This window comes from Anneissia japonica, unplaced genomic scaffold (genome assembly GCF_011630105.1).
Source record: "Anneissia japonica isolate Jap-2015-1 unplaced genomic scaffold, ASM1163010v1 scaffold287716_len795978_cov209, whole genome shotgun sequence".
Taxonomy (NCBI): Eukaryota; Metazoa; Echinodermata; class Crinoidea; order Comatulida; family Comatulidae; genus Anneissia; species Anneissia japonica.
The window spans coordinates 256,538-281,072 of record NW_022756589.1 but is presented as its reverse complement, the minus strand read 5'-3'; the positions used below and the strand labels follow the sequence as shown (position 1 = coordinate 281,072).

Genomic DNA, 24,535 nt, shown 5'->3' with positions numbered 1-24,535 from the left:
GTAGCCAATTTCGATGTATAGGGTCATTCGGTCATTGAACGTGACACGTTCTTCAACCGGACTCTAACACAATTTAAATTTACTTGGCATAGTTAGGTATAATCGATAAGATCGGTACGAATAGTTTCATATCTCAGAACCAATCCTATTATTATAATTATTAAATTTCTCAGTTATGAATTTGCTTAACCAACATGAGCGCTAATAACATATCGGTAATCATTAGTGTATAATTAACACGTTCACACGTCCTTTCCACTCTGCATAATTTCACATCCAACTTTCGATTCTGTGGACTTTAAGTTATTGAATTACGTTTTCTGTGACTTCGGTTAATCTTATCGTGGGGTGAAGCTACATTCACAACGGATCCGAATCTAAATTCGGACCGCGTTTCCAATGCGCTGAACGAAACGGATAGCATAGGATTCGATTTTCTGATCGGGTTCGGCAGGCTTTCCGATCCGAAATTTTGGTGTGAATGCACCTTATGCCTGGATCTAGATTTAAAATCTCGGTGGTTTGGTAAGCTGTCGGTTAAATTTATCACAGATGACTTTGATTCGAAATAATATTGTTTTTTTTTTATACTAAGAAATATCATTGCCCAACTTCATTTCACCTGGTGTCACCAGGCTTAATTGCACGACTCTTATGGTTTTACACCGAATAATGGATATTGTAATGTGAAAAAGAGCCACAGTAATTTCTATGTAATGTAATGTGAGCGTTGCAAATGACAATCCTAAATTGAAATTGAAATCAGTCGATTATCTGACGACTCGATTAACAATTGGCACATGCAGAAGGCCTAAGTTAAAAACCATTCAGTAAAATGTAAAATTATAATAATTATTGGTCAAAACAAGAAGAATTGTATTTTGCAATTCATTATGAAATCCTCTGATCATATTCTGATAAAGCTTTACCTCGGGAGAGTGAAGTCAGAAAAAGCTTTTAGTTTTAGTTTGTTATTTAAAAGAGGAATAACAAACAAGGTACATGCCTCACCTGTCATGTTGACTTTAGCGATGATTATAACGGATATACATTGTTTTTTTTAAAATGGAACATCATCATCATTATCACCAAACACAAAAAATACTACTGAATACAAGGGTTGTTGACTGAATATCGTAATCAAATTAGACAATAGCATGTCAGCGCTGTCTGCCCTGGAAGTTCAGCACTTGAACTTAAGGCTCAAATAGAAAAGAGAAAGGAAAGATGGTATTATTTTAGCAGACTGAAAATACTGTCCACTTTTTTTTTTATAAATTTTCATTAATTTTGTTTTTATTAAAATATCGAGGGCCCTAAACGATCAGTTCCTTAAAATTTGGAAGGGTAAATCTTTACAAAATATTGGTCAAAAATATACATGGCGTGTAGCCGATATATATACAGTATATGTACATGTACATTTAAGACATGATCGTAAGATTCATTAAGACATTTCATTGATATTAGTCGTCAATATTTTGTATTTTGGCCGGAAGAAAAAATTTCTCTTTAGTACGGTATATTTTTGTCCACTCATTAATTATTCAAACAGATTAGAAAGAAGATAGTGTTAGGAAATACACTAATATAGCAGCTAAATACCCAGGGTGTCTTCCTCCTAATTAAAATCCCTGAATATTCTAGACTAATACAATAAGTTATGAATTCAGACAATTTTAAAGCGTACATCGATGAAATGAGGTTTTGCACATTTTCATGAATATACTAAATTGTTTGCTATCGTTGTCAAAAATCCCGTGAGATATTTGTATAATAAAAAAGCATTTCCTTCTGACATTTATTAAGTTTCAAGCGGGGATAATGTCTTATAGTAACACCAACATGATCATATTTTACGGGCAAGTTATGCCCATGGGTAATGTCTGATTTAAACTGAAAATAACATTGTTTATTTTATTATTGATAAAAAATGAAGAAAGTCATGAAAATGCAAATAATTCTTGGTGACTCTATCGTTGTGTTATTATTTTCTGAAATGTTTTAATTAATTTTTTAGGCAAAACAAGGTATTTATAGCACAGGAATTTATAAACACCTTCCTCAAAGGCTGCTATAAATACTAAAGGTGGTCATTATCGTAATAGATTGGTTTAAAAACAGAACAATTGCCCAGTCCCTCTGGTTAGCACAAGAGAAACAAATTAAAAAGTTTCTCTTAACATAATAAAGTTCAAGAGCCGTCATAACAAAGCGTGCGTGTCGATTGGTAAATAATCTATGCATCATTAGGATATAATTAAATTTACTGGTCAATATTCAAGTTATTTATTTTGTTCAAAGTTAAATTGATTAAATCGAGTGTGTGGCGTCAATAAACATACTCAAAGAGGCTCGTAAATTTACTTTATTATTTCTTATTCATCTGACCATAACTGTGTAAACATAGTACACCGGTGGCATTTCTCTTTAATTAGCCCCGTAGTACCCTGTGGTGTATAGAGTTGGTATCACTAGAATTATAGACAAAATCGAAAATTTAAAAGTACACCAAGCAGTCTGAGGTTCTTTTTTTCATTTTCAAAAAATCCAATTCTTCTACTATTACGTTTATAATTAATTATTAGTTGCATTATGTGGGTTGCTGTTTGTAGGTTTATCCTACATTTATCCTATCTACTTATACATATAAATATATATATATATATACATATACATATATATATATATATATATATATATATATATAACTTATCATATAATGATATAATTGTAGCAGTCTGAGGTTTTTTTTTTCATTTTCAAAAAATCCAATTCTTCTACTATTACGCTTATAATTAATTATTAATTGCATTATGTGGGTTCCAGTTTGTAGGCCCTATATGTATATTGTTCAAATAGTGTTTACATAAAGAGGTAAACTATAAACCGCCATGCAGTAATGGTATGTAGGGCCTATATATATTAACGACTACGTTTTTTCCCTTCATGGTTTGTCAAGGCATCTGTATAGACAGCAGCAGAAGGTACTAGGTTTGAAGTGGGACAATACATCCTAAAATAAGTAGTATCTTGTCAAATTGATTTTTTGTTTATTCAAATTAAGTTAGATATGCTATGTTTTTACAAAATCTTTTACTAACGAAATAATTGGCATAAAAATTAAAATGGGGAATGTCTCTAAGATAAAATTACAGCATTCGCAGACTACTCAAGTGCCCCATACTGCGTTTTGGTTTATAGGAGGGCAAATGTAGCTTACATATTGCTAAAAAAAGCCTTCATTACAAACAGTCTCACCAGAAGGTAAAATATGGTGGAAGACGTGTATGACTGATTGACAGGCATTTTCAAAGCAATTTTAAAACTTCAATGGAATCAAATTTATTTGTTAACATGCCAAATAATGAAAATCCCAAGAGTACCGTTTTTCCAATTACTAAAGTAATAAATGAATATTTCCTTTACATAAGCCTAACTATTGTCGCTTAAAGAACGGAAGTACTTTTTTTCATTTTCAAAAAATCCAATTCTTCTACTATTACGCTTATAATTAATTATTAATTGCATTATGTGGGTTCCAGTTTGTAGGCCCTATATGTATATTGTTCAAATAGTGTTTACATAAAGAGGTAAACTATAAACCGCCATGCAGTAATGGTATGTAGGGCCTATATATATTAACAACTACGTTTTTTCCCTTCATGGTTTGTCAAGGCATCTGTATAGACAGCAGCAGAAGGTACTAGGTTTGAAGTGGGACAATACATCCTAAAATAAGTAGTATCTTGTCAAATTGATTTTTTTTTTTATTCAAATTAAGTTAGATATGCTATGTTTTTACAAAATCTTTTACTAACGAAATAATTGGCATAAAAATTAAAATGGGGAATGTCTCTAAGATAAAATTACAGCATTCGCAGACTACTCAAGTGCCCCATACTGCGTTTTGGTTTATAGGAGGGCAAATGTAGCTTACATATTGCTAAAAAAAGCCTTCATTACAAACAGTCTCACCAGAAGGTAAAATATGGTGGAAGACGTGTATGACTGATTGACAGGCATTTTCAAAGCAATTTTAAAACTTCAATGGAATCAAATTTATTTGTTAACATGCCAAATAATGAAAATCCCAAGAGTACCGTTTTTCCAATTACTAAAGTAATAAATGAATATTTCCTTTACTTAAGCCTAACTATTGTCGCTTAAAGAACGGAAGTACGTTCCGAAGTAAAGCATATTAAAAATGTGGAGCACTCTGGAGCATTATTCTGAAAACCTTATCATTTGAATAATGGTAACAATTATGATGTCAAAATATGTATGTAAAACACAGCAATTATGTGGCATTGCTGAACGTTTTCACTTTTGACATTTTCACTATAGTACAGTATCCGACATTCACAAACGTGAATACTTTTACGCACCTAATCTGTTCGTAATCCATAAGGATTTCATTTTGTATTGAATCAGACGTGACAATTTCCAAAACATATTTAGAAACAACCGACTATTGACCTGCGATGTAGAAGTTTTACAGGTATTTTATACCGTCTTCTAAATCAAAATTTGTAAATACAGTATCGAATTTCTTGGGATACGAGCTACGAGCGTTTATTTATTATTTATTTATTTATTGACACTTCACCTTTAGAACGGTGACACACACAACTCTTGTGGTGCGGTCTAACAACAATAACAACAAAGATACAAAAGTAACAACCAATACAAAAACAAATCATATAAAGAAAAGCAAATTAACCAGGAATGCAAAAAAAAGGAAAGCCAGTAGCTTAACTCAAAAAGTTGTTAACTACAGTATGAGCTTAAATTTAAATTTGTGACTTCTATGTGGTCTTGGTTTTAAATCCCAATAGAAACAAATAATGTTTTAAAAGCTATAGCGGTCATCCATTTATTTTTATATGACACGCATTATGTACTTATCATGCTTACCTTGATCGGCTTACACTAAGTAGAACTATACTTCTGTACTTTTGTATACGGTACTTACACCAGGATCTAGTCGCTCACCCATGCAGGATATACCCTCTTGCAAAGAGCTTTATATCGCATAAAGCGCTGGTTCCAGGCTGTCAAATTTTATTTGGCAAAACACGTGGCATGCCTAAATATGGTCATGATTTTACATGGTATATTCATATATATAATGATTTAGAAAAAAATACAATATTTCTTACTGAATCTGATTTTTTTTGGTTACAATTTCATAATTTGTATATTATATTGTAAACTGTGCTCCTTTTTATTTTTAAATTCTGAATGTCGTGTTATTCTTTCTGTACTTTTCTTGAGTTGAGGCTTATTGATTGGTTATTGTTTAACTTAAATTGTGTATATTGCAATAAAGAATACAGAATTCAATGATGACATCACATCAAGGCCATATATAGGCACACCATGACTATATATGGGCATATAACAGTTTTTTTTTTGTCAAAGAATAATTGATAATCTGGTCAGAGCTTCAAAATGGTATAATACATAACTGTTCGTAGAGACCAGCGAAGTCCTGGTGGGTGGGGCTGGGGCTTAAGCCTCCAAACGCGAAATACGGTTTTTTTTTACCACAGGTCTCGCAAACGGGGATGCTTGGCCTGTCTGATGGGGGTAGGTGGAGAGATGTAGCTGAATACATCCTGCCTCCGTCGGCGACTAGACTGCTAGCTCTATGTTGTTATATGCTTGTCTAAATTGTAAATATGTAATGTGTTCTTGTGCGTCGTCTGGCCATGTTAGTTTTAATATACTTCTTTGTTTTTTGTTTTTGTTTTTGTTTTTACATTCGGCATATATTTGGTCTTAGTCTATAAACGGTATTTATATTCCAGACATTTTCATTTTCCTCCTTCATGTCTTTAATTAAAAAAAAAATATTTAATTTCCATTTACCAACAGGTTGTTGCAGATGAATGCAAAAATGACCAACATTTACCATTTGTAACATCCTACCATGTATTAAGCTGGGAACATTTTCCACGCTTGCTATATTATTTTTTTGATGACTAACATACATTACGAAACCTATCAACATAAGTATATATGAGATATATGAATTCATTAAATCACATTCTAAGCCAGACATAATTATAAGAAGACGATCAGCGCAATTAATGAGAAAAGATACAGATAAACTTACTGAGTATTTGCCGGTCATAAGTTGTGCTCTCGTAGGCGAGCAAATTGGCTGCACGTAGTAATTATTTAGCCTTACTCCAGATAACGCCAATCTATCTAGATGTGGAGTTTTTATGTGCGATCCATGATATCCAATGTCGCTATACCCGTAATCATCGGCAATGAACAAAATAATATGTGGACGCTTCAAACAATGACAAAGTATTAGGCAGTGAAAGAAAGTAATGCAGTGTCGTATCAGACTCATGCCGATTTCACGTGCAGCATTCAGACTAATCCATCAATCATACTCTGTCTCTCTGATACGTCTAATAGAAACACGCGCAGATATCACTTCACATTCTGAACAGTTACTTTTTCGTCTACCGGGATCATTGTGTGGGCGGATGTTTTGATTGAGTACGAGGGCGCTCTATTTCTGAACTTTATTCAAGTGCAAATAAAAAAAAGTCTATACAAAAATTAGTAATGCTGAATCACCTTCTTCAGAGTCTTCTAAAATGTTATAAGCTGCACATTGATAAACACTCTAAGCCAATTGACACTGTTTTATATAGTACTTTTTATATTTATGTTTTTATTACTTACAATTTTCAATATCAGCTGTCAGTTTAGCTCTTGTCTGATACAAATTAGAAAACAAATGAAATAATACAATGTCACATGAATATTTGGATAAATAATCTTATTTAGAATATTGTATCCGAGAAAGTGCAATTCATTTAATGTCTGGGGTAGATTCCTGACACCATTTTATAAGTCGGTTTCAGGTGCATTAGATTATTGTTTTGTTTGCTGGGGAAGTTATGAGGATGATAAAAAACACCCAGACTACAATTGACGAATGGCGATCAAGTTTGATGAGATTATGTTATGAATGACGAAAGCCATCCTTGACTAAGTGTTACTGGTTGCTAATACAAGTATCATCCTCATTCCCTTATGCTTAAACATCGTTCACAAGTGAATCAAATAAGTGAAAGAGTTTTGGAGGATAATGCGATCAATTCCCATGAACTATGTGTCTATGGTCATGTTTATTTTAAAGTCAGGCTCTGGACGAAAATTCGTTTGATATGTTGCATAATTGATTTTTCTAAGGCACAAAAGGGGTTCGGAAAAATTTGGAATTATGGCAATATTAAACACTCATGAATAGTCAGTTAAACACCACTTGTATAGACCAAGATATTCTATTTGCGATACTTAATCTCTACTTGTTTTAAGTTCTCAAGTGATCCCCATACCAGGCTGCCATGGGGTGCATTCAAGTTAGATCTGAAGCAATCGGTACATTTCACCAACCCAGACTTAAACCACCATCCGGTTCCACCAGCGTACTCACTGCAACTTATCCCGTCAATAACTGCTTCACTCATCTCAGAATTGGTTTCATTTGGTTGATAGCTCGTTTCTTCTATCTCATATTCGTCACCAACGCAAGTGCTGACGCTGATTAGATCACGCGTGATGAATTGCATGTTGTCATGGTAGGAAAGGCTGTCAACTGCATCACCATCGATGTACGTAAACCTTGCTTCATAGCTGTTTTAAGAATAAATTGAAGGGTTTTAATGCTCTTGTCCTCATTAAGAAAGAGGGGTGTGGTTTTATAATCTTTTATTTCATATACAGAAAGTCTGCAGATGGTCTGTGGCCTTTATATTCTTAGTTGATAATATTATGTGAACTATGAGACTATAATAAGCCTATTAGTAAATAAGTCAGCGTCAAAAGGGGATTGCTGCAGGAATCGAACAAGCAGGACCTTCAAATTATTATTAATTCTGCCAACTAGGCCTGAAGCACTCAAGATTACAATCCTTCACAACGCAGTACATTTCTTTACTAAATGGCCCCTTACCGAGCCAAATCTACAGTGACATACCGGGATGCCACAATCTCAGAACGGTTGCGCAGTTTACTTGCTGCGTTGCTAGAATTCCGAATAATCTCCCAACTAAACTAAGAGGCACAAACTTTACTATATCCAAAGGACAAAATATTGAATAAAAAAATGAATCAATTTTTTTTTTCTTTTTTTACTCATTTTACGAATCTTGTTTTTTCTGTTTATTTATCTGACGTTTTTGTTGTTGTTATTGTTTTGTTATACTGAATTTCACTTCGTTATACTGAATTTCATTTCGTTGCTTTAGGCTTTGCTGGGGTATTGTGTATTTATCCTCGAAGATTCATTGACTTTGATTTCGTTTCTCAACTGCATCATAAGTGCACAGCATCAGTACCAGATCGACAAGCAAGAAGATATACGTTAAAACATTGCAGTGTTTTACATTATTACAGTAACCATAATAATATGTTTTGGTTTACTTACTGGGTGTTTTCCAGAATTCCGAATGAGTATGTTGCGTAGAACTTGTTCCCAGAAGCATCACTTAATTCTACGCGAAGATTTCCATCAATTGATGGGGCAGTTAGTTGATAAATATTCTCCAATCCTAGCCAATACTCATCATTCACTGAACCAAATCCACTTACGTATTCATCCCATGTGTTATTAAAAAGTCGAGAACCATCTGATCTTCGGAGAATGACCGTCCAGCCTCCTCCATCGGTGGTCATATCACAAATGACATTGGACGTATTATTTCCAATAGGGTCAATTTGCATGACGCCGCTGACGTTATGGCCAGCTTCTTGGTATTGCTGGCAACTGACTGCTGTACCACTAAAACTATGAGCTGTGGGTTAAGCGATAAAACTTAATGTGTGAGGATGCTTGCAGGTGGGACCAAAATGTATTCATGAGTAGTATAATAATGTTTCATTAAACGTCAACTGTGCTAAATGACGTTCATTGTAAAACATGTTTCTTCATATAATCCGAAACATACATAGCAAGCATGCCTATATAGGCCTATATATATATATTCCTGTCTCTTATACACATCTAGATGTGTATAATATATATATATATATATATATATATATATATATATATATATGATAATTTATTATATATATGACTAACGCTAAAAGACACAGGTTCGCCTGAAGTATTCGTCTTTCATATATATGGATAGCACTTCAATGTATTATATTATTGATTATGTGAACTTGTGAACCTACATAAAGAGCATTTAGGGCCAGTGAATCCGCTTACGCAAGTACACCATTTTGAAGAAGACGCAGGACACGACCGCTGTTCCAGGTTGTAGCTCCCCGTATCATCTGAGCAACACTCCATCGAGCTGGCGTTTGAGGATAGCTACAAGAAAACATAAATTTACATATCTTGGCCGCCAAGCTTTCTGGTTACAAAGTTACAAAATGAAGGGCCTAGTCTTTAAAGGAAATATGGGAATATGATGTCGCAAATGTTTTGAAATGAAATATTAGAATTGTTGAACCTGTAAATGCATTGTTATTATACATTTCATTTATATGTAGAAAGTAAAAAAGCGATTACTATAGCATTATTATGACATAAAAGTAGTCGAAAATGTTTTAGGCGAAGCCAATGAGAGAATGGGGCTCCAAGAGACAGTCCCAGTACAAAATTCTGAAATTTAACTTGTTTTTGGTACATGTTGGGAAGCTAAATAAGTGGTTTGTAGCTCGTGTTAGGCTACTTGCCATGAAGAGGAGGATCACTACCTAACATACGAACAACCTAAAAATTACCTAGCGAAATGTACAAAAATACTAACCAATTACATAAATTGTCCTACCTCGCATGATGCTGCGTCAACAGTTGTAATATATACATACTTAGTATCGTTTGTCAAGGTAGGTGCTCCAAAACCCACGAAATTGGAATTCAACTCACATACAGACAATGTTTCTGCGTAATTGAACGACTTGCAGTCATATCTACGAATGCAACGTCCCCAACATTCAGTCAAGGAACGAATTCCGTTTATCACCTCGACGGCCTGGTTTTCCAGTCGTTTTTCGTTATTTTTTAACATATGGGTGAAGAACTCGCAGTTGTCTGATACAGCATACAGAGAAGGTACTCGACATATTGCCACGACCAATAGAACTTTTCGGAAAAACATGTTCTCAAAAGGATCGCCTAAATTTGAATTAGAGTAAGCTCACAAGTGAGATACAATTAAACTGGTCATGTATTTAGCTTTTATGAAATATTAACCTTATTAAATGTATAGATTTTTGAAAGACCAAAGGAATAAAGTAAATTTACTTTCTAGTTTATTGATTGTCCTACATCAAACAAAGTTATGTACAATTGATTTCTTAATGGCTTCCAACACAGTTATTTGAGTAACCCAATCTTGGAAACAAGTGTAGTTATCACTATTAGACCAAGAAGAAGTTAATCAATGTGGAATATTGTCAGTGGCGTAACGATTAGACCGGGGCCATGTGACTTTCTGAAACTGGGGGCCCTTTTTTGGGTCCTGGTCGCCCATTCCATCGCGGGACTTTAGATGTGCTCGTTTTTTTAACCATGTTTGCATTGTTATTCTAACTGGTTTTTTTACGACGAATAAATAATATAATATCAGTGACTGATACAGATGGGGTGGTGAATATGGGGAAAAGGTAAAGTTGGGATGGGGAGGCTTGATGATTAATTGAGGGGCGCTAGCTCGCAAAATAAAGTGGTTAGAGGTGATTTTTATCTGCTTGAGCTTGAATAATTTGCTTCGCACATTTCAATGGTTGATGGAGGCGATTGTGGGGGGGGGGGATTGGTTTAGAAGAGCGCCCTCCTCTAAATACGCCACTAAATAAAATTAACAGAGTGCTCGTTCAGACAAAAGAAATGTGACCCATATAGAAAAAGTTAACATATTTGTATATAAAAAAAAATTCAGATTAACTATATGTAAAATTATTCAAAATAAAAGTGAAAATGTTAAACAACGACAACACATACATGCACATTTCTTTTTATTTAATTCCCATGCAACAGCAAGGAACTCGTCAGTTACAGGATGGGTGATGCTTTATAAACCAAGTCTCCTTTTAAGAGGTTTAGGATAGAAGTGGAGTTGTTTAAGTGTGTAAGAAAATGCCCTGCAATCAAAGGAATTGAACCCAGGACCATATGATAAGAAAGCAAGCATCTTAACCACTAAGCTATTTAACTCCACTGTGTGTGGTGCCCGTACTTGTCTGTTTAACTGTCAAATGACCTATGGTAAGTCTTGATACGGTACTTATGGGATGGAGTTGTTTTTGGTCGTGAGAGCTAGATGTGCATGTTTGCGTCTTCGACTACAAATTGTGTAACATTCATGATGAAATGAAACATAAACCGAATACAATACATTAGCTTGAAACTAGATAATTCTGCTAAATTGCATGAATCGAACATCAAAACCATCTGAAATTTTAAACCGAAGATGAGATTGTCTGTGCCTGAGATTAGTGACCAAAACGCAGCGGAACTAATTAATGATCATTTTGGTAAAGTATGTACTGGCTTCAACCATTAAAGATCAAGAAACGCCCTACGTACGTACTTACTTGCCCCCCCCACCCCTCCCCACCAGTAATATATACAGGCGCTAAGCACAACGTCTATTAGAGCGACTTGACGTCTCGAAAGCTAGTAACCCAGACGATTTTTCCTGCTAAGTTAATTAAGGAGTTTGCCTTTGAAATTGCACCACCACTTACAAATATATTTAATACATGTTCAGCCGAAGGAGCCTTCCTCGACATTTTGAAAACAGCCACTGTAATTGCAGCTACTAAAGTAAGGAAAGATACAAAGTGTGAAGAATTACGACCGATATCATTAACCCCAGTTTTTGCACGCATATTTGAGACTTTCATTGTAAATTTGATAACCCAAGACATTAACTCTAAACTTTATAATAAACAATTTGGTTCCCGAATAGCATCTTCAACAACATATCACTTAGTTAGCCTATTAGATTCAATTCTTAAAGATAGAACATATGTAAAATGTATGCATAATCGACTTTGTTACTGCATTCGGTCGTGTTGAACATAATAATTTCATCAAAAAATTACTTGACATCGGCCCTCATACCATACATATGCTCCGTTGATTTAATTGATTTTATTACCATCTCTTCTTTTTTGTTATTCTATCCAAATGACATTGAATATTCGTCATCACTAATTTCACCTGTGGAAGTCGTTACATCATTTTTGATAACTGATACAGTAACGGTTGCTGGCCTTCCAATTTTATCCCCACGTATAGCTTCCACGGTGATGTTGATTGATTGTAATGTAGTGTTTGAGGGTAAACTACAGATTCCAATGCGTAATATATTTTGTAAGATATCATCTTCAAGAGGTTGACCATCCGAACACGTGATTAGGAAAGAATCAGCAATTCCTGAATTCAAATTCCAAGTAGTCGCAGCGAAAGGTGTTTCACCAAGCATTTCTTTATATATAGTGTAATCGCTTATAGGCTCAAATAAAACTTCTTCCGGTACTGCGAATAACAGAAATGTATAAGAATAATTTGGTAATATTATAGTTATAAGATAATAATTTGGTAATACTATATCTATGTTTAATGATCATTATAGTCGACTTGTACTTACGGGCCATCTGAAATAATGCGATTAGATTGTGTATATGTACAAACGGTACATAAAATATTTTATGAAAAAAAAAAACCTGGACTCTGGAATCTGTACCTGGAAATGAACACTGTTGTAATGAGAGTTACAAGAAAAATTTCTTTTCATTATTTATCTCTATACTGTTGGAACACCGCTGTTGAAAATTGACGATATATATATATGTATATATATATATATATATATATACATACTCTTTTATAGATGTTATAGTACGTACTCATACTTTAACACTAAGTGTATATCTATCTTGCTAAAAGGCAGCAAAATCAAGTATTTTCAACTTCAGTTAAAAGTCCTTCTGAAATTACAACTTTAAAATATTGTATTCATATAAAGTATTTGGCAGTATTATTTAAAATCTAAACATACCGGTTGAAATAGATATAAACGTAGATCCTACAGACCAGTTACCATAAAATGCTTCAACACTCAAATTAGCACTTTGTCCAGCTTCTACACCAATACAATATACGGTCGTCGTTTCAGTGCCCTCAAACTCTTTAGGGAACGGATCTCCTGCTGAACAAAGCACTGTATACACACTAGTTGGTGGCGCATTTGACGTCATCTTGGCGACTATGGTTGTTGTATTCGTTGCAACATCTTCGATCAGTGTTATATTAACAGGATCATCTGTAATACACCATATAAACTACAATAAGGCTATAGGCTTTATGTCTACATTGATAATAAAAATGTAATACTAATGTGTCGGTATATAGCGCGTCTTCTCTGAGCTCAGGGCAAAAACTCATTCATGCTTGCTATTCACCTATGGATCCCCGCACCATCTCAAATGCAGCCTTGCTCTTCTAAAAAAATACGATAGAATTTGTGTACACTGGGGCTACGTCTTTTATAGTCCTATTTCGAAACACTTGCTCGACCACAATTAAGAGCCTAGATCGAGTATACCGTTCAAATCCAGTGCCGTTTTGACTATAAAATGACGGCACCCCTGCTTAACAACTCGGCCACTCGACCCTATTAAATAGTATTTATTGGCATTGTATAAACATTTCCGACAGCTTATTTATAAGGTTCATAATGCGCTGACGTCCAGATGCCTGATGGAAATATAAAAATCCTCGGCTCTCTAGTCCTTGATTGGTTTATGCAGCGAGTAATTAAAAGGTTATCTACATTGACTGTATTATATGTCAAAGTGTTATAATAGCCAATTACATTTAGGTCAAGTAAAAATAGTTTTCTCGAACTAACTTTTTTTCAGATTAAATCTTGTACAACATAGACCAAAAGACATGAATATGAACATTGAGACTAATAGTAATATGTTCTCTAACACAAAAAGAAAAATATTGCCATGTTTAGACACTCAGGGACGGCAGCAGAAGACGCAGCCAGAAATAAGAAGCTTATTTATTTTTAACTTGGCCTTCAGCATAATAATACCCTACCGTACCTGTTGGAACGACCTCTGATGTTGTTGACCCGTTCGAAGCTTCTGTTGTCCAGTCCGAAGCCTCACTAATTTCACCAGTGGAAGTCGTGACATCATTTTTGATAACTGATACAGTAATGGCTGCTGGCCTTCCAATTTTATCCCCACGTTTAGCTTCGACGGTGATGTTGATTGATTTTAATGTAGTATTTGAGGGTAAACTACAGATTCCAATGCGTAATACATTTTGTAAAATGTTATCTTCAAGCGGTTGACCATCCGAACATGTGATTAGGAAAGAATCGGCAATTCCTGATGTCAAATTCCAAGTAGTCGCAGCGAATGGTGTTTCACCAAGCATCTCTTTATATATAGTGTAATCGCTTATAGGCTCAAAGACAACCTTTTCCGGTACTGCGAATCACAGAAAGTTTTATTATAATTTGGTAATACTATATCTATGTTTAGTGATCATTATAGTCGGCTGATACTCATGGGCCCTTTGAAACAATGCGATTAGATTTTGTATATGTACAAACGGTACATGAAGTATATATATATATATAAACACGTTATATCGTCATTGCGGACTTATAAAATCCGCATACGCCTTAAAACTAAAAGAAAATGCATACGTTTAGAGTCCGTACTGAGGCCAAAAACATATATATAAATATATATAATAGTATCTGATGTAGTAGGATCCACGTATGTCTCACAGAAATATATAAGAATAAACGCAAACGAAAATAAAACGATTGCATATGCTGACATCATATAGAGACATACAATTTATTCAACACAAATATTTCTGACACGCCTGTGTCCTTCCTCAGGTGCTATACAAGAATATATATATATATATATATATATATAATCTTGTATAGGTGCATATATAGTACGTACTTATAGTTTAACAGTACGTGTATATCCATCTTGCTAAGAGACAGCAAAATCAAGGATTTTTAACTGCAGTTAAAAGTCCTTGCTGGAATTACAACATTGTAATATTGTACTCATATGGAAAATCTAAACATACCGGTTGAAATAGATATCCACGTAGATCCTACAGACCAGTTACCATAAAACGCTTCAACACTCAAATTAGCACTTTGTCCAGCTTCTATACCAATACAATATACGGTCGTCGTTTCAGCAGCCTCAAACTCTGTAGGAAACGGATCTCCTGCTGAACAAAGCACTGTATACACACTAGTTGGTGGCGCATTTGACGTCATCTTGGCGACTATGGTTGTTGTATTCGTTGCAACATCTTCGATCAGTGTTATATTAACAGGATCACCTGTAATACACCATATAATGTTAAACTACAATAAGGCTATAGGCTTTATGTCTACATTGATAATAAAAATGTAATGTGTCGGTATATAGCGCGTCTTCTCCGAGCTCAGGGCAAAAACTCATTCATGCTTGCTATTCACCTATGGATCCCACCATCTCAAATACAGCCCTGCTCTCCTCGGAAAAAAATACGATAGAATCTGTGTACACTGAGGCTACTGTTTTATAGTCCTAATTCGAAACACTTTCTCCCCACAAGAGCCTAGATCGAGTATACTGTTCAAAACCAGTGCCGATGTTTTGACTATATGGTTACAACGGCACCCCTGCTTAACAACTCGACCACTCGACCCGATTAAATAGTATTATTGGATTGTACAAATATCTCTGATAGCTTATACATAAGGTTCATAATGCGCTGACGTTATCATTAACTTCAAGTCCAGGTGCCTGATGGGAATATAAACATCCTAAGCTCTCTAGTCCTTGATTGGTTTATGCAGCGTGTATTTAACATTATATCTACATTGATCGTATTATACGTCAAATTTATAATGGCCAATTACATTTAGGTCAAATAAAAATAGTTTCTCGAACTAACTTTTTTTTCAGATTAAATCTTGTACAACATAGACTAAAAGAAATGAATATGAACATTGAGACTATTAGTAATATGCTATCTAATGCAAAAAGAAAAATAATGCAATGTTTGCTGGACACTGGGACGGCAGCAGAAGACAGTCAGGAATAAGAAGCCTTATTATTTTTAACTTGGCTTTCAGCATAATAATACCCTACCGTACCTGTTGGAACGACCTCTGATGCTGTTGACCCGTTCGAAGCTTCTGTTGTCCAGTCCGAAGCCTCACTAATTTTACCTGTGGAAGTCGTGACATCATTTTTGATAACTGATACAGTAATGGCTGCTGGCCTTCCAATTTTATCCCCACGTTTAGCTTCGACGGTGATGTTGATTGATTTTAATGTAGTATTTGAGGGTAAACTACAGATTCCAATGCGTAATACATTTTGTAAGATGTCATCTTCAAGCGGTTGACCATCCGAACATGTGATTAGGAAAGAATCGGCAATTCCTGATGTCAAATTCCAAGTAGTCGCAGCGAATGGTGTTTCACCAAGCATCTCTTTATATATAGTGTAATCGCTTATAGGCTCAAAGACAACCTTTTCCGGTACTGCGAATAAGAGAACGTGTTATTATAATTGGGAAATAGTATACCTATCTATGTTTAATGACCATTTATGGTCGGCTGGTACTCATGAGAACTCTAAAATAATGCGATTAGATTTTGTATATGTACAAACAGTACATGAAATATATTATGAAAAGAAATGGACCTGCCCTTCAAAACGAACACTGTTGTAACGAAACTTACAAGCAAAATCAGGGTTTTTAATAAAAAAAAATTGTTTCATTACTTATGATGACATTAGACCACAGAGGCTTTATAGTTGAACAAATTCAAATAACCGTCAGACACACTCTATTACACAATAGGTACGATTGGAAACAAATGGTAGCATATAATGTAAATCAATATAGTTGACTTTCTAGTATAAATTGATCCATAGGTTTCGATTTGAACACTCTGAGATGAACTTAATTATTATAATTTTCTAACAAAAGACCTCGGTCAAATAAATCGTTTTTAAGAACAAAGAGCAAATTGGTTTGTGGCCTACTAATGCGGACTTCAAATTCGTTTGCTCCCCAGAGTGCAAAGACCATTGCAGTGAAAGCAACACCCCACCCACACACGCGCACACACACACACCTTGTATAGGTGTTAATGTGGTACTTATACTTTAACACTAGCCTACGTGTATATCCACCTTGTTGCTAGGAAACAGCAAAATCAAGGATTTTAACTGCAGTGATAAATCCTTGCTGAAATTACAACATTGTAATATTGTACTCATATAGAATATTTTGGCAGTATTATTTAAAACCTAAACATACCGGTTGAAATAGATATCCACACAGATCCTACAGACCAGTTACCATAAAATGCTTCAACACTCAAATTAGCACTTTGTCCAGCATCTACACCAATACAATATACGGTCGTCGTTTCAGCATCCTTAAACTCTGTAGGAAACGGATCTCCTGCTGAACAAAGCACTTTATACACACTAGTTGGTGGCGCATTTGACGTCATCTTGGAGACTATGGTTGTTGTATTGGTTGCAACATCTTCGATCAGTGTTATATTAACAGTGCCATCTGTAATACACCATATAATATTAAACTACGGGACGGTATACTCATAATTCGAAATACTTTTTCCACAGCAAGAGTCTAAATAGAGTATTCCATTCAAACCAGTGCCGATGTTTTGAATTATAGGTAACGGAACCTCTATCTTAACTACTGCCACTCGACCCGATTAAATCGCATTTATTGGTAATGGTATTTGATAACTTATACGTAAGTTTCATAATGCGTTGGCGTTATCATTATTTCAATTCCAGATGCTTGTTGGAAATATAAGCATCCTCAGCGCTCTAGTCCTTAATTGGTTGATGTAACGTATATTTTAAATTTATATCTACATTGACTGTATTATAACTTGTATGATGGCCGATTACCGGTACATTTACAAGTTAGTTCAAGTAAAAATAGTTTCTAGTCCAAACATTTTGAAAAAACAAAGCAAAACGAGCAGGTTCATTTTTGGCACATAGACCAAAATAGATGAATATAAACTTTGAGACTATTAGTAATAATGCAATCTAACGCAAAAAAGAGATATTGCAGTGATTGCTGGACATCGTTACGGCAGCAGAAGAGGTCAGGGAAAGCTAATTATTTTTTTTTAACTTGGCTTTCAGCATAATCCCCTACCGTACCTGTTGAAACAATCTCTGATGCTGGTAAACTCTGCTTGGAGTTCACGACAGCAACCACCGTTACTTCTACCTGTACCCCTGGTGTTAAACCAGAGCAGTCCATGATACCAGAGCCATCGGCTGCGTCTACGACAGATGAAACTGGAACTCCACTTGAACAATTAACGACGAATTCTGAAGCAATCCCAGATCTAATTTCCCATTCGACAGATATCGAAACCAATGAAGATGTCTGACTTGTGAACTCGACAACGTCAGGCTCTAGTAATGATACAAAATAACATCGTAATCAGCCCCGTAGCCAGGTTCTTCCGAGTGGGGGGGGGGAGGTTTCTGGGCGTGAGGTCCACAGTCGAAGCCCCGGTGGGGTCGGCGAAACCACCAAAGCAAGAGGAGTTTTGTGCTTTATGGGTCTAAATAATGCTATAAAAGCAGATATGTTTGAAAATGTCTGTGTCTGGGTGGGTCTGCAGTGCATTAGTTGGGTTAGAGGACTTATTTGGGAAATTTAAAGAGGGGGTTTCGTCAGAAAAGAGGGGGATTTGCTAGAAAAGGGGGTTTCTCCCGAACCATAAACCCCCCCACTGTATATGGGCCTGGTGATGCAGTCATTTGTTAGGTATTGTAATGCTGCTGGATATGATACACGGTATAATACGCCACTCATTAAAGATACCCCAAAAACCATAAAAAACACTTGCTCGTTTTGAAGTAATAGAAATTTGTGTATTTAACAAATGTTTACCCATAATTTTACAGCGAAAAATGATTTTAAAAAAACACTTCAAATCACTGGAAGCGTTTCCTTACATATTTTTTTAAAGCAGGGTACACATTTTCTAAAATTTAATAAATTTTTTGTATGTTTTAATGATTTTTTGTCATTTTCAGGAGACAATAAACCTTTATCGTCAAAACAATATATGGTCATTCATTATCATTGTTAGCCAACAAAACTTATTATATCCTCACTAATCATTAAGAAAATACTGTGTACTTTTAAATAGGGCTTTTACTAAATAATACGGGCTATATATAGGCTCTCATTGCCATTAGTTATTAAAAAAATTCTGGTTCTTTTTTTGTCATTATTCCAAAGTTAGAAAAAATGTTTGCTGGACCCGCGACGACCATATTGCAGCGCAAGTGCCAACATGTTACCATGTTATAAATAGGATTACTGTACGGTGTCCCTTATTCTGTCAATTCCATCAGACTCCAGAATTGAATCTTCTTCAGCCCAACAAGCAGCAATATTAACTCTCGACAAAACGCTGTATGGTACTGTATTTTCCCTACCTAAAGTGCCTACCTAAGTGTATGTTGAGGCTAGCATGCTCTCCGGGCTCAGAATCATATACAGGAGTGACAGAAATGTTGACGGTTGAGCCTGGCTCAAGATCATGACACATGACTCTTCCTTGAAAGTTATTCTTTTCTAGTACAGTCCATAATCCTTTTGAGCAATTCACAATGAAATCATCTGCAAATTCGTCTGGAGAAAGAAACCAGTGGGCGACTGCAGCAGTCTTGTTTGTAAACTGTTCTTCTAATGTTGGCGGACTTGTTTCTAATTTACAATAAATTATCGAAATTTACATTTGATACATGATGTTGAAACATTGAAAAGCTACTGACGCTATTAATAATGATGAATGGTAAAGAGTTAAAAGTGTGACTTTGTCACTGTTGGACTTTGATGAAATAAATTAAATAAATAAAATAATAATAATAATAATAATAATAATAATAATAATAATAATAATAATAATATATTATTATTATTATTATTATTATTATTATTATTATTATTATTATTATTATTTTTGTTTGGTAGTGTAATTATTATCAAATTTATTATTTTTTGTTTGGTAGTGTAATTATTATCAAATTTATTATTTTTATTATTATTATCATCATTATCATCATTATTAATATTATAATTTCACCATCCTCCTATTACCATTAATGATATTTTTATCCTTACCGTTAACATTATCTTTATTACTATTATTCTTAATATTATCATTATATTTTAAAGGTTATTTTATTTATCTGAAAAATGTATCGTTAATACGGCTTTCTTACTTGATTTAATAGTCACTGAGTTGGTGACCGAGATCGTGTCAAGATACGCCACGGACACACTGACTGTCACATTCCTGCTTGATCGGACTCCATCACAAGAAACCACCACATTTTCAGAGAAATCCACAACATCAGGAGTTGGAGATGGATCACCTTCTGAACACGTGGTGTTAATCTGGTTGGCACGTCCTGCTGTCACAATAACTCTTACTGACACTGAAGAGCTTGATGCGTCCTCCTTTTCCAGTTCAATTTCAACTGCATAAAATAAAGATCATTTTAGTTGTGTCCATTATTCTCAATAGAAAATAATATCAAGCAGACTTGGCCCGGGTGTGATTTGCACAAATATAAAGCCAAGACAAACACAGCCCCACCGTAGCTGGTGTACAATGGCATTCTCAATCTAAGTTTGAATGCATTTTTGTTTCTTTTTTGCCATTTTTGTTTTCAAAATTTTAGGAGTATGGCTAAGTTAAAATTTATGAAATATTAAAAATAGGAAAAATATAATTCACATTGCAATAACGCTACAATATTTGACGGATACACTTTCCAGGTTTACTAAAACAAATGTAACAATATGCCATAAATAGGCCTACCTGAATTGCTTACCGGGTACTTCGTGCATAATTAAGTAAGTTGTTATAGCTCTCAAATAAAAATCAAAATGATAAAATAATTTTCTCACTGATTTAAGGATACTTAAATAATACTGTTCTTCTGGTGGATGTATATATTTTAAATTAAGTTGATCTTTTTTTTTTTTTATTGTTAAGCGTTTATAAATATAATAATAATGAATTCGGTTCTCATTAACTGCCCTCTCGCCGCCCGCTGTCCACCTGGGAATATAATGTAACAATACGTGTCCTTAGATTTGTCTGTTGTGGGATCTGTACTATGGAGCCTACCGGACACAAAAAAAAACACAAAAAAACTATTATCAACGACTATACTTACTGTAACAATACTTGTCCTTAGATTTGTTTGTTGTGGGATCTAAACAGCAGTCTTTACTCTAGATTACAATTCAGTTGAAAGAGGAAATAAATCGACGTTATTTTATTTATATAGTTTAATTCAAATTCAAATTCAAATTCAAATTTATTGTCCAAAAAGGAAATTACATTGAGAGAAAGTCATTGCTCAAAAATTATACAATTACAGTATAAAAAAAAAACAAAAAACAAAAAAAAACCATCAATATAAAAATACAGAAAAGTTAATAAAATACATGCAAGTTAACACATAAGAAATAACAAATAAAATACATTATATACAATAAAATTTACATTGTAGAAAAATTAGGATGTTAAATTACATTATTAGTTGATTGTGCAAAGAACCCGAAAAAACTGTTAATAAAAATGTTATATAGTTTGTGAGAGTCAACTATTTTGAAGATAACTATACTCTCAACGGTGCAAGAGAGCGAATCAATAGCATTTGGTAATACATTTAGTACGTGTGGTTTCCGAAACTGTTAATAGTTACAAATTCTACGACAAAACTAATTAGGCCTACATTTAACTACATTTAATACAGTAAATGTAAATTGTATACTGGAGATAACAGCAAAATGGTTTACCGTGCACACATTATCATGCTTCAAAGTTGCATATATGTAGTCGCCAGTTTCCTGAAAGTTAGCAGCATTTGTGTCCTCCTTGGTGACATTGTTGAGTTGGCAAACCTTCAGGCTATTGGCGTAGTTGTAGGACTTGCATTCGTTGGTTTGAGCACAGAAACTCTGACATTCGATGCGTGATCGTATTTCAATTAAAGTTTGGAAGATATTACCGAGCAATGCTCGGTTTTCTTCGATTTTCATGTTGTTCCAACTAAGATAATCAAAGGATGCATCAGTTGGTCGCACGGCAACCATTGTCGCAAACCAAATTAGCGGTATGACTCCAAAAGACATTATAAACAAACCAACTCGAGGGTCAATAACAAATTTGATAAAAAAATAGTTTCAATTTTTGTGAGTCTATAATGTTCTCTAGTCGAATCACTGTGTGGTAATGGTTGCCGAAGTTGGTTATGGAAGGCTAAATAATATTATTGGTGTTGAAAGATATTAACTTACACTCCCTCGGGAAAAATTACCTCGTGATAATTGTTTTGTAGCAATGTAAAGAACAGGCTAGCTGCAACAGACTATGCCTACACTCTAATATTTGTTTAAGGTAAAACTTACAGAGGATAGAACCTATATATGTCTTATATAAGATCGATAATTCTAATCATAATGATTATTTTCAGCAACTTGAAATGTTGTTTGCGAACAAGAATTATATTTTCATTGAGACAACTGAGACATCCTAGTAAATGGCTTCAATAAATTATAATCGTAAACAGAAATTGTAATCGTAAGTTCAGTGTTATCTAACCAATTTATGTTAAACAAAATAGAATATTAATTATGAATTGATCATGAAAGGAAGGACAGTGTGCGAAAGTCAATTGCTCAGAATACAAAGCGAGAATATGTTTACACGGGCTTAATTTGTACATTGACAAGCTTTGTTTTCTGTAGACCCTAATGATAGACCCTAGGCCTACGCATACGCCTATAGTCAATTAACAGTTTTGTTCTTGTATTTTCAAAAAATTAAATTAAGAATTTTTAATACACAAAATGCAGTTTAGTATTGAAATGTATCGAATAGCGTTATGTAAGATATTTGTATACTTTGTCCGCAAACCGAGCAATGAATACATACCATACCCTCAGGCAATTGTAACAATCGCTATGGGCAGGGTAAATGATAAGTCTTACTGAGATACAATCCACTGGTTACAAAAAGAAATTCAATTGTTCAAATACAGTATAGTGTATAATGGCTTACGAAAGCCATAATTTAAGATATATTAATTAAGATAATCCATACTACCGTAATATAATCAGTTTGTTAAATTATAAGACTTACATCCACATCAAAGCCGATGCATTCGCACCACCGCAGCGTACAATAGCATTCTCAAATATAAGTTTGAATGCAATTTTCTTTTTCGTTTTCGTCATTTGTTTTCAAAAAATTAGGAGCAGGGTTAAACTAAAATTTATTAAATATAAAAAAATAAGCAGGATGTAATTCAAACTGCAATATTTAACAGAATACATTTTCCGGGTTTAGCTAAAACAAATTTATCAATATATTACAACCCTGAACTGTTTACCGGATACTTCGTGCATGTAAATAAGTCATAAATCAAGACATTAATTTCGATAATCCATGTCAGTAATATAATAAGTTTGGACTTACATCCACATTAAAGCCGATGCATTCGCACCACCGTCGAAAAAGGCTCCATCTAGAAAGCCTTTCCGACAGCATAATCGGTCTGTTTTAAGCCTGGTTTCATTAAAATTGCTACACTGTCGCTGTATAGTGTTTTCAGTTCAACAGTACTGCGTAGCAGTCCCTGACACAACCGGGAAGGGTCCCTGATTCGACAGACCAATCAGCATCACCGAAAACTGTCGGCGATAGAGTGTAGCAATTGTATGGAAACCACGCTTTAGATTTGCTCTTTCCACGCCTCTGAATCTGAACGGCTCTGACTGGTCTCCCCTAAATGCAAGACCCTTCGCAATTAAAATACATACCGAAAGTACAACTGTAAACAAAAATTCTACCATATTTCCCCAATTCCATACCCGGTATAAAATCCTTAATGTAACATCTTAGTGTTTCTGTACTTGTCATTTTGACTGAGCTCGTCCATCTTTATCTTTAAGTTGTAGGTGGCCTGTTTTTTTCTTTCTGTGTGTCTTTCTTAACGGAAAGGAGACATCTGGCTGTTTACATTGCCAATAGGATAGGGCAGAAACAAATATTTATTTTAGTATTGGAATTGTGTACATTTTTTCATTATATTGTAAGTACTGTACATGTAAATTAAAGTGTAACATATTGTAAATGAATCTACTAATTTCATAATTGTGAATATAATGATATAGGATTTTTAAATTCAATTTATCAATTTTTTTTAAATGTTTTCAGTAATGATTGTCTCTTTGTATTGATTTGTAGTTGAATGTCTGTAAAAGTTTGTAATTGTTGTTGCTAATGATCTCTTGTTTCTTAGATTTCACTTCTTATTATCGTAGTAGGCCTATTATTATTCAATTGATGCAATTCAGCTTTATGTTTTTGATATTTATTTGAATATAACC

The 24,535-nt window shown here is 34.4% G+C and overlaps 3 protein-coding genes across 4 annotated transcripts in view; all 3 read right to left on the bottom strand.

Moving 5' to 3' along the window:
• LOC117124237 (arylsulfatase B-like) overlaps positions 1 to 6,641 on the bottom strand; it is a 15,415-nt gene extending 8,774 nt beyond the window's left edge. Inside the window, exon 1 of the mRNA XM_033270389.1 lies at positions 6,122 to 6,641. Within this exon, the coding sequence (XP_033126280.1) occupies positions 6,122 to 6,367 (246 nt within the window). The 5' untranslated portion in view covers positions 6,368 to 6,641. The remainder of the gene's footprint in view (positions 1 to 6,121) is intronic.
• Positions 6,642 to 6,790: 149 nt separating this feature from the next.
• LOC117124238 (fibrinogen-like protein A) lies at positions 6,791 to 12,096 on the bottom strand. Its single transcript, XM_033270390.1, has 4 exons — positions 9,816 to 12,096; positions 9,214 to 9,352; positions 8,459 to 8,825; positions 6,791 to 7,665 (listed from the first exon to the last, which is right to left on the bottom strand). Exons 1-4 carry the CDS (start codon positions 10,143 to 10,145, stop codon positions 7,314 to 7,316), a joined length of 1,188 nt encoding a protein of 395 aa, XP_033126281.1. The 5' UTR covers positions 10,146 to 12,096; the 3' UTR covers positions 6,791 to 7,313.
• A 34-nt stretch (positions 12,097 to 12,130) lies between these two features.
• On the bottom strand, positions 12,131 to 22,371 carry LOC117124252. Of its 2 annotated transcripts, XM_033270407.1 has the most exons (11): positions 21,941 to 22,371; positions 21,313 to 21,370; positions 20,350 to 20,607; positions 19,574 to 19,831; positions 18,262 to 18,522; positions 17,372 to 17,635; positions 16,194 to 16,586; positions 15,128 to 15,391; positions 14,110 to 14,502; positions 13,056 to 13,319; positions 12,131 to 12,532 (listed from the first exon to the last, which is right to left on the bottom strand). In XM_033270407.1, exons 1-11 carry the CDS (start codon positions 22,274 to 22,276, stop codon positions 12,174 to 12,176), a joined length of 3,108 nt encoding a protein of 1,035 aa, XP_033126298.1. In that variant the 5' UTR covers positions 22,277 to 22,371; the 3' UTR covers positions 12,131 to 12,173. The 2 variants fall into 2 exon arrangements, with proteins under 2 accessions (XP_033126298.1, XP_033126299.1); XM_033270408.1 differs by lacking the exon at positions 19,574 to 19,831.
• Positions 22,372 to 24,535: the final 2,164 nt, after the last annotated feature.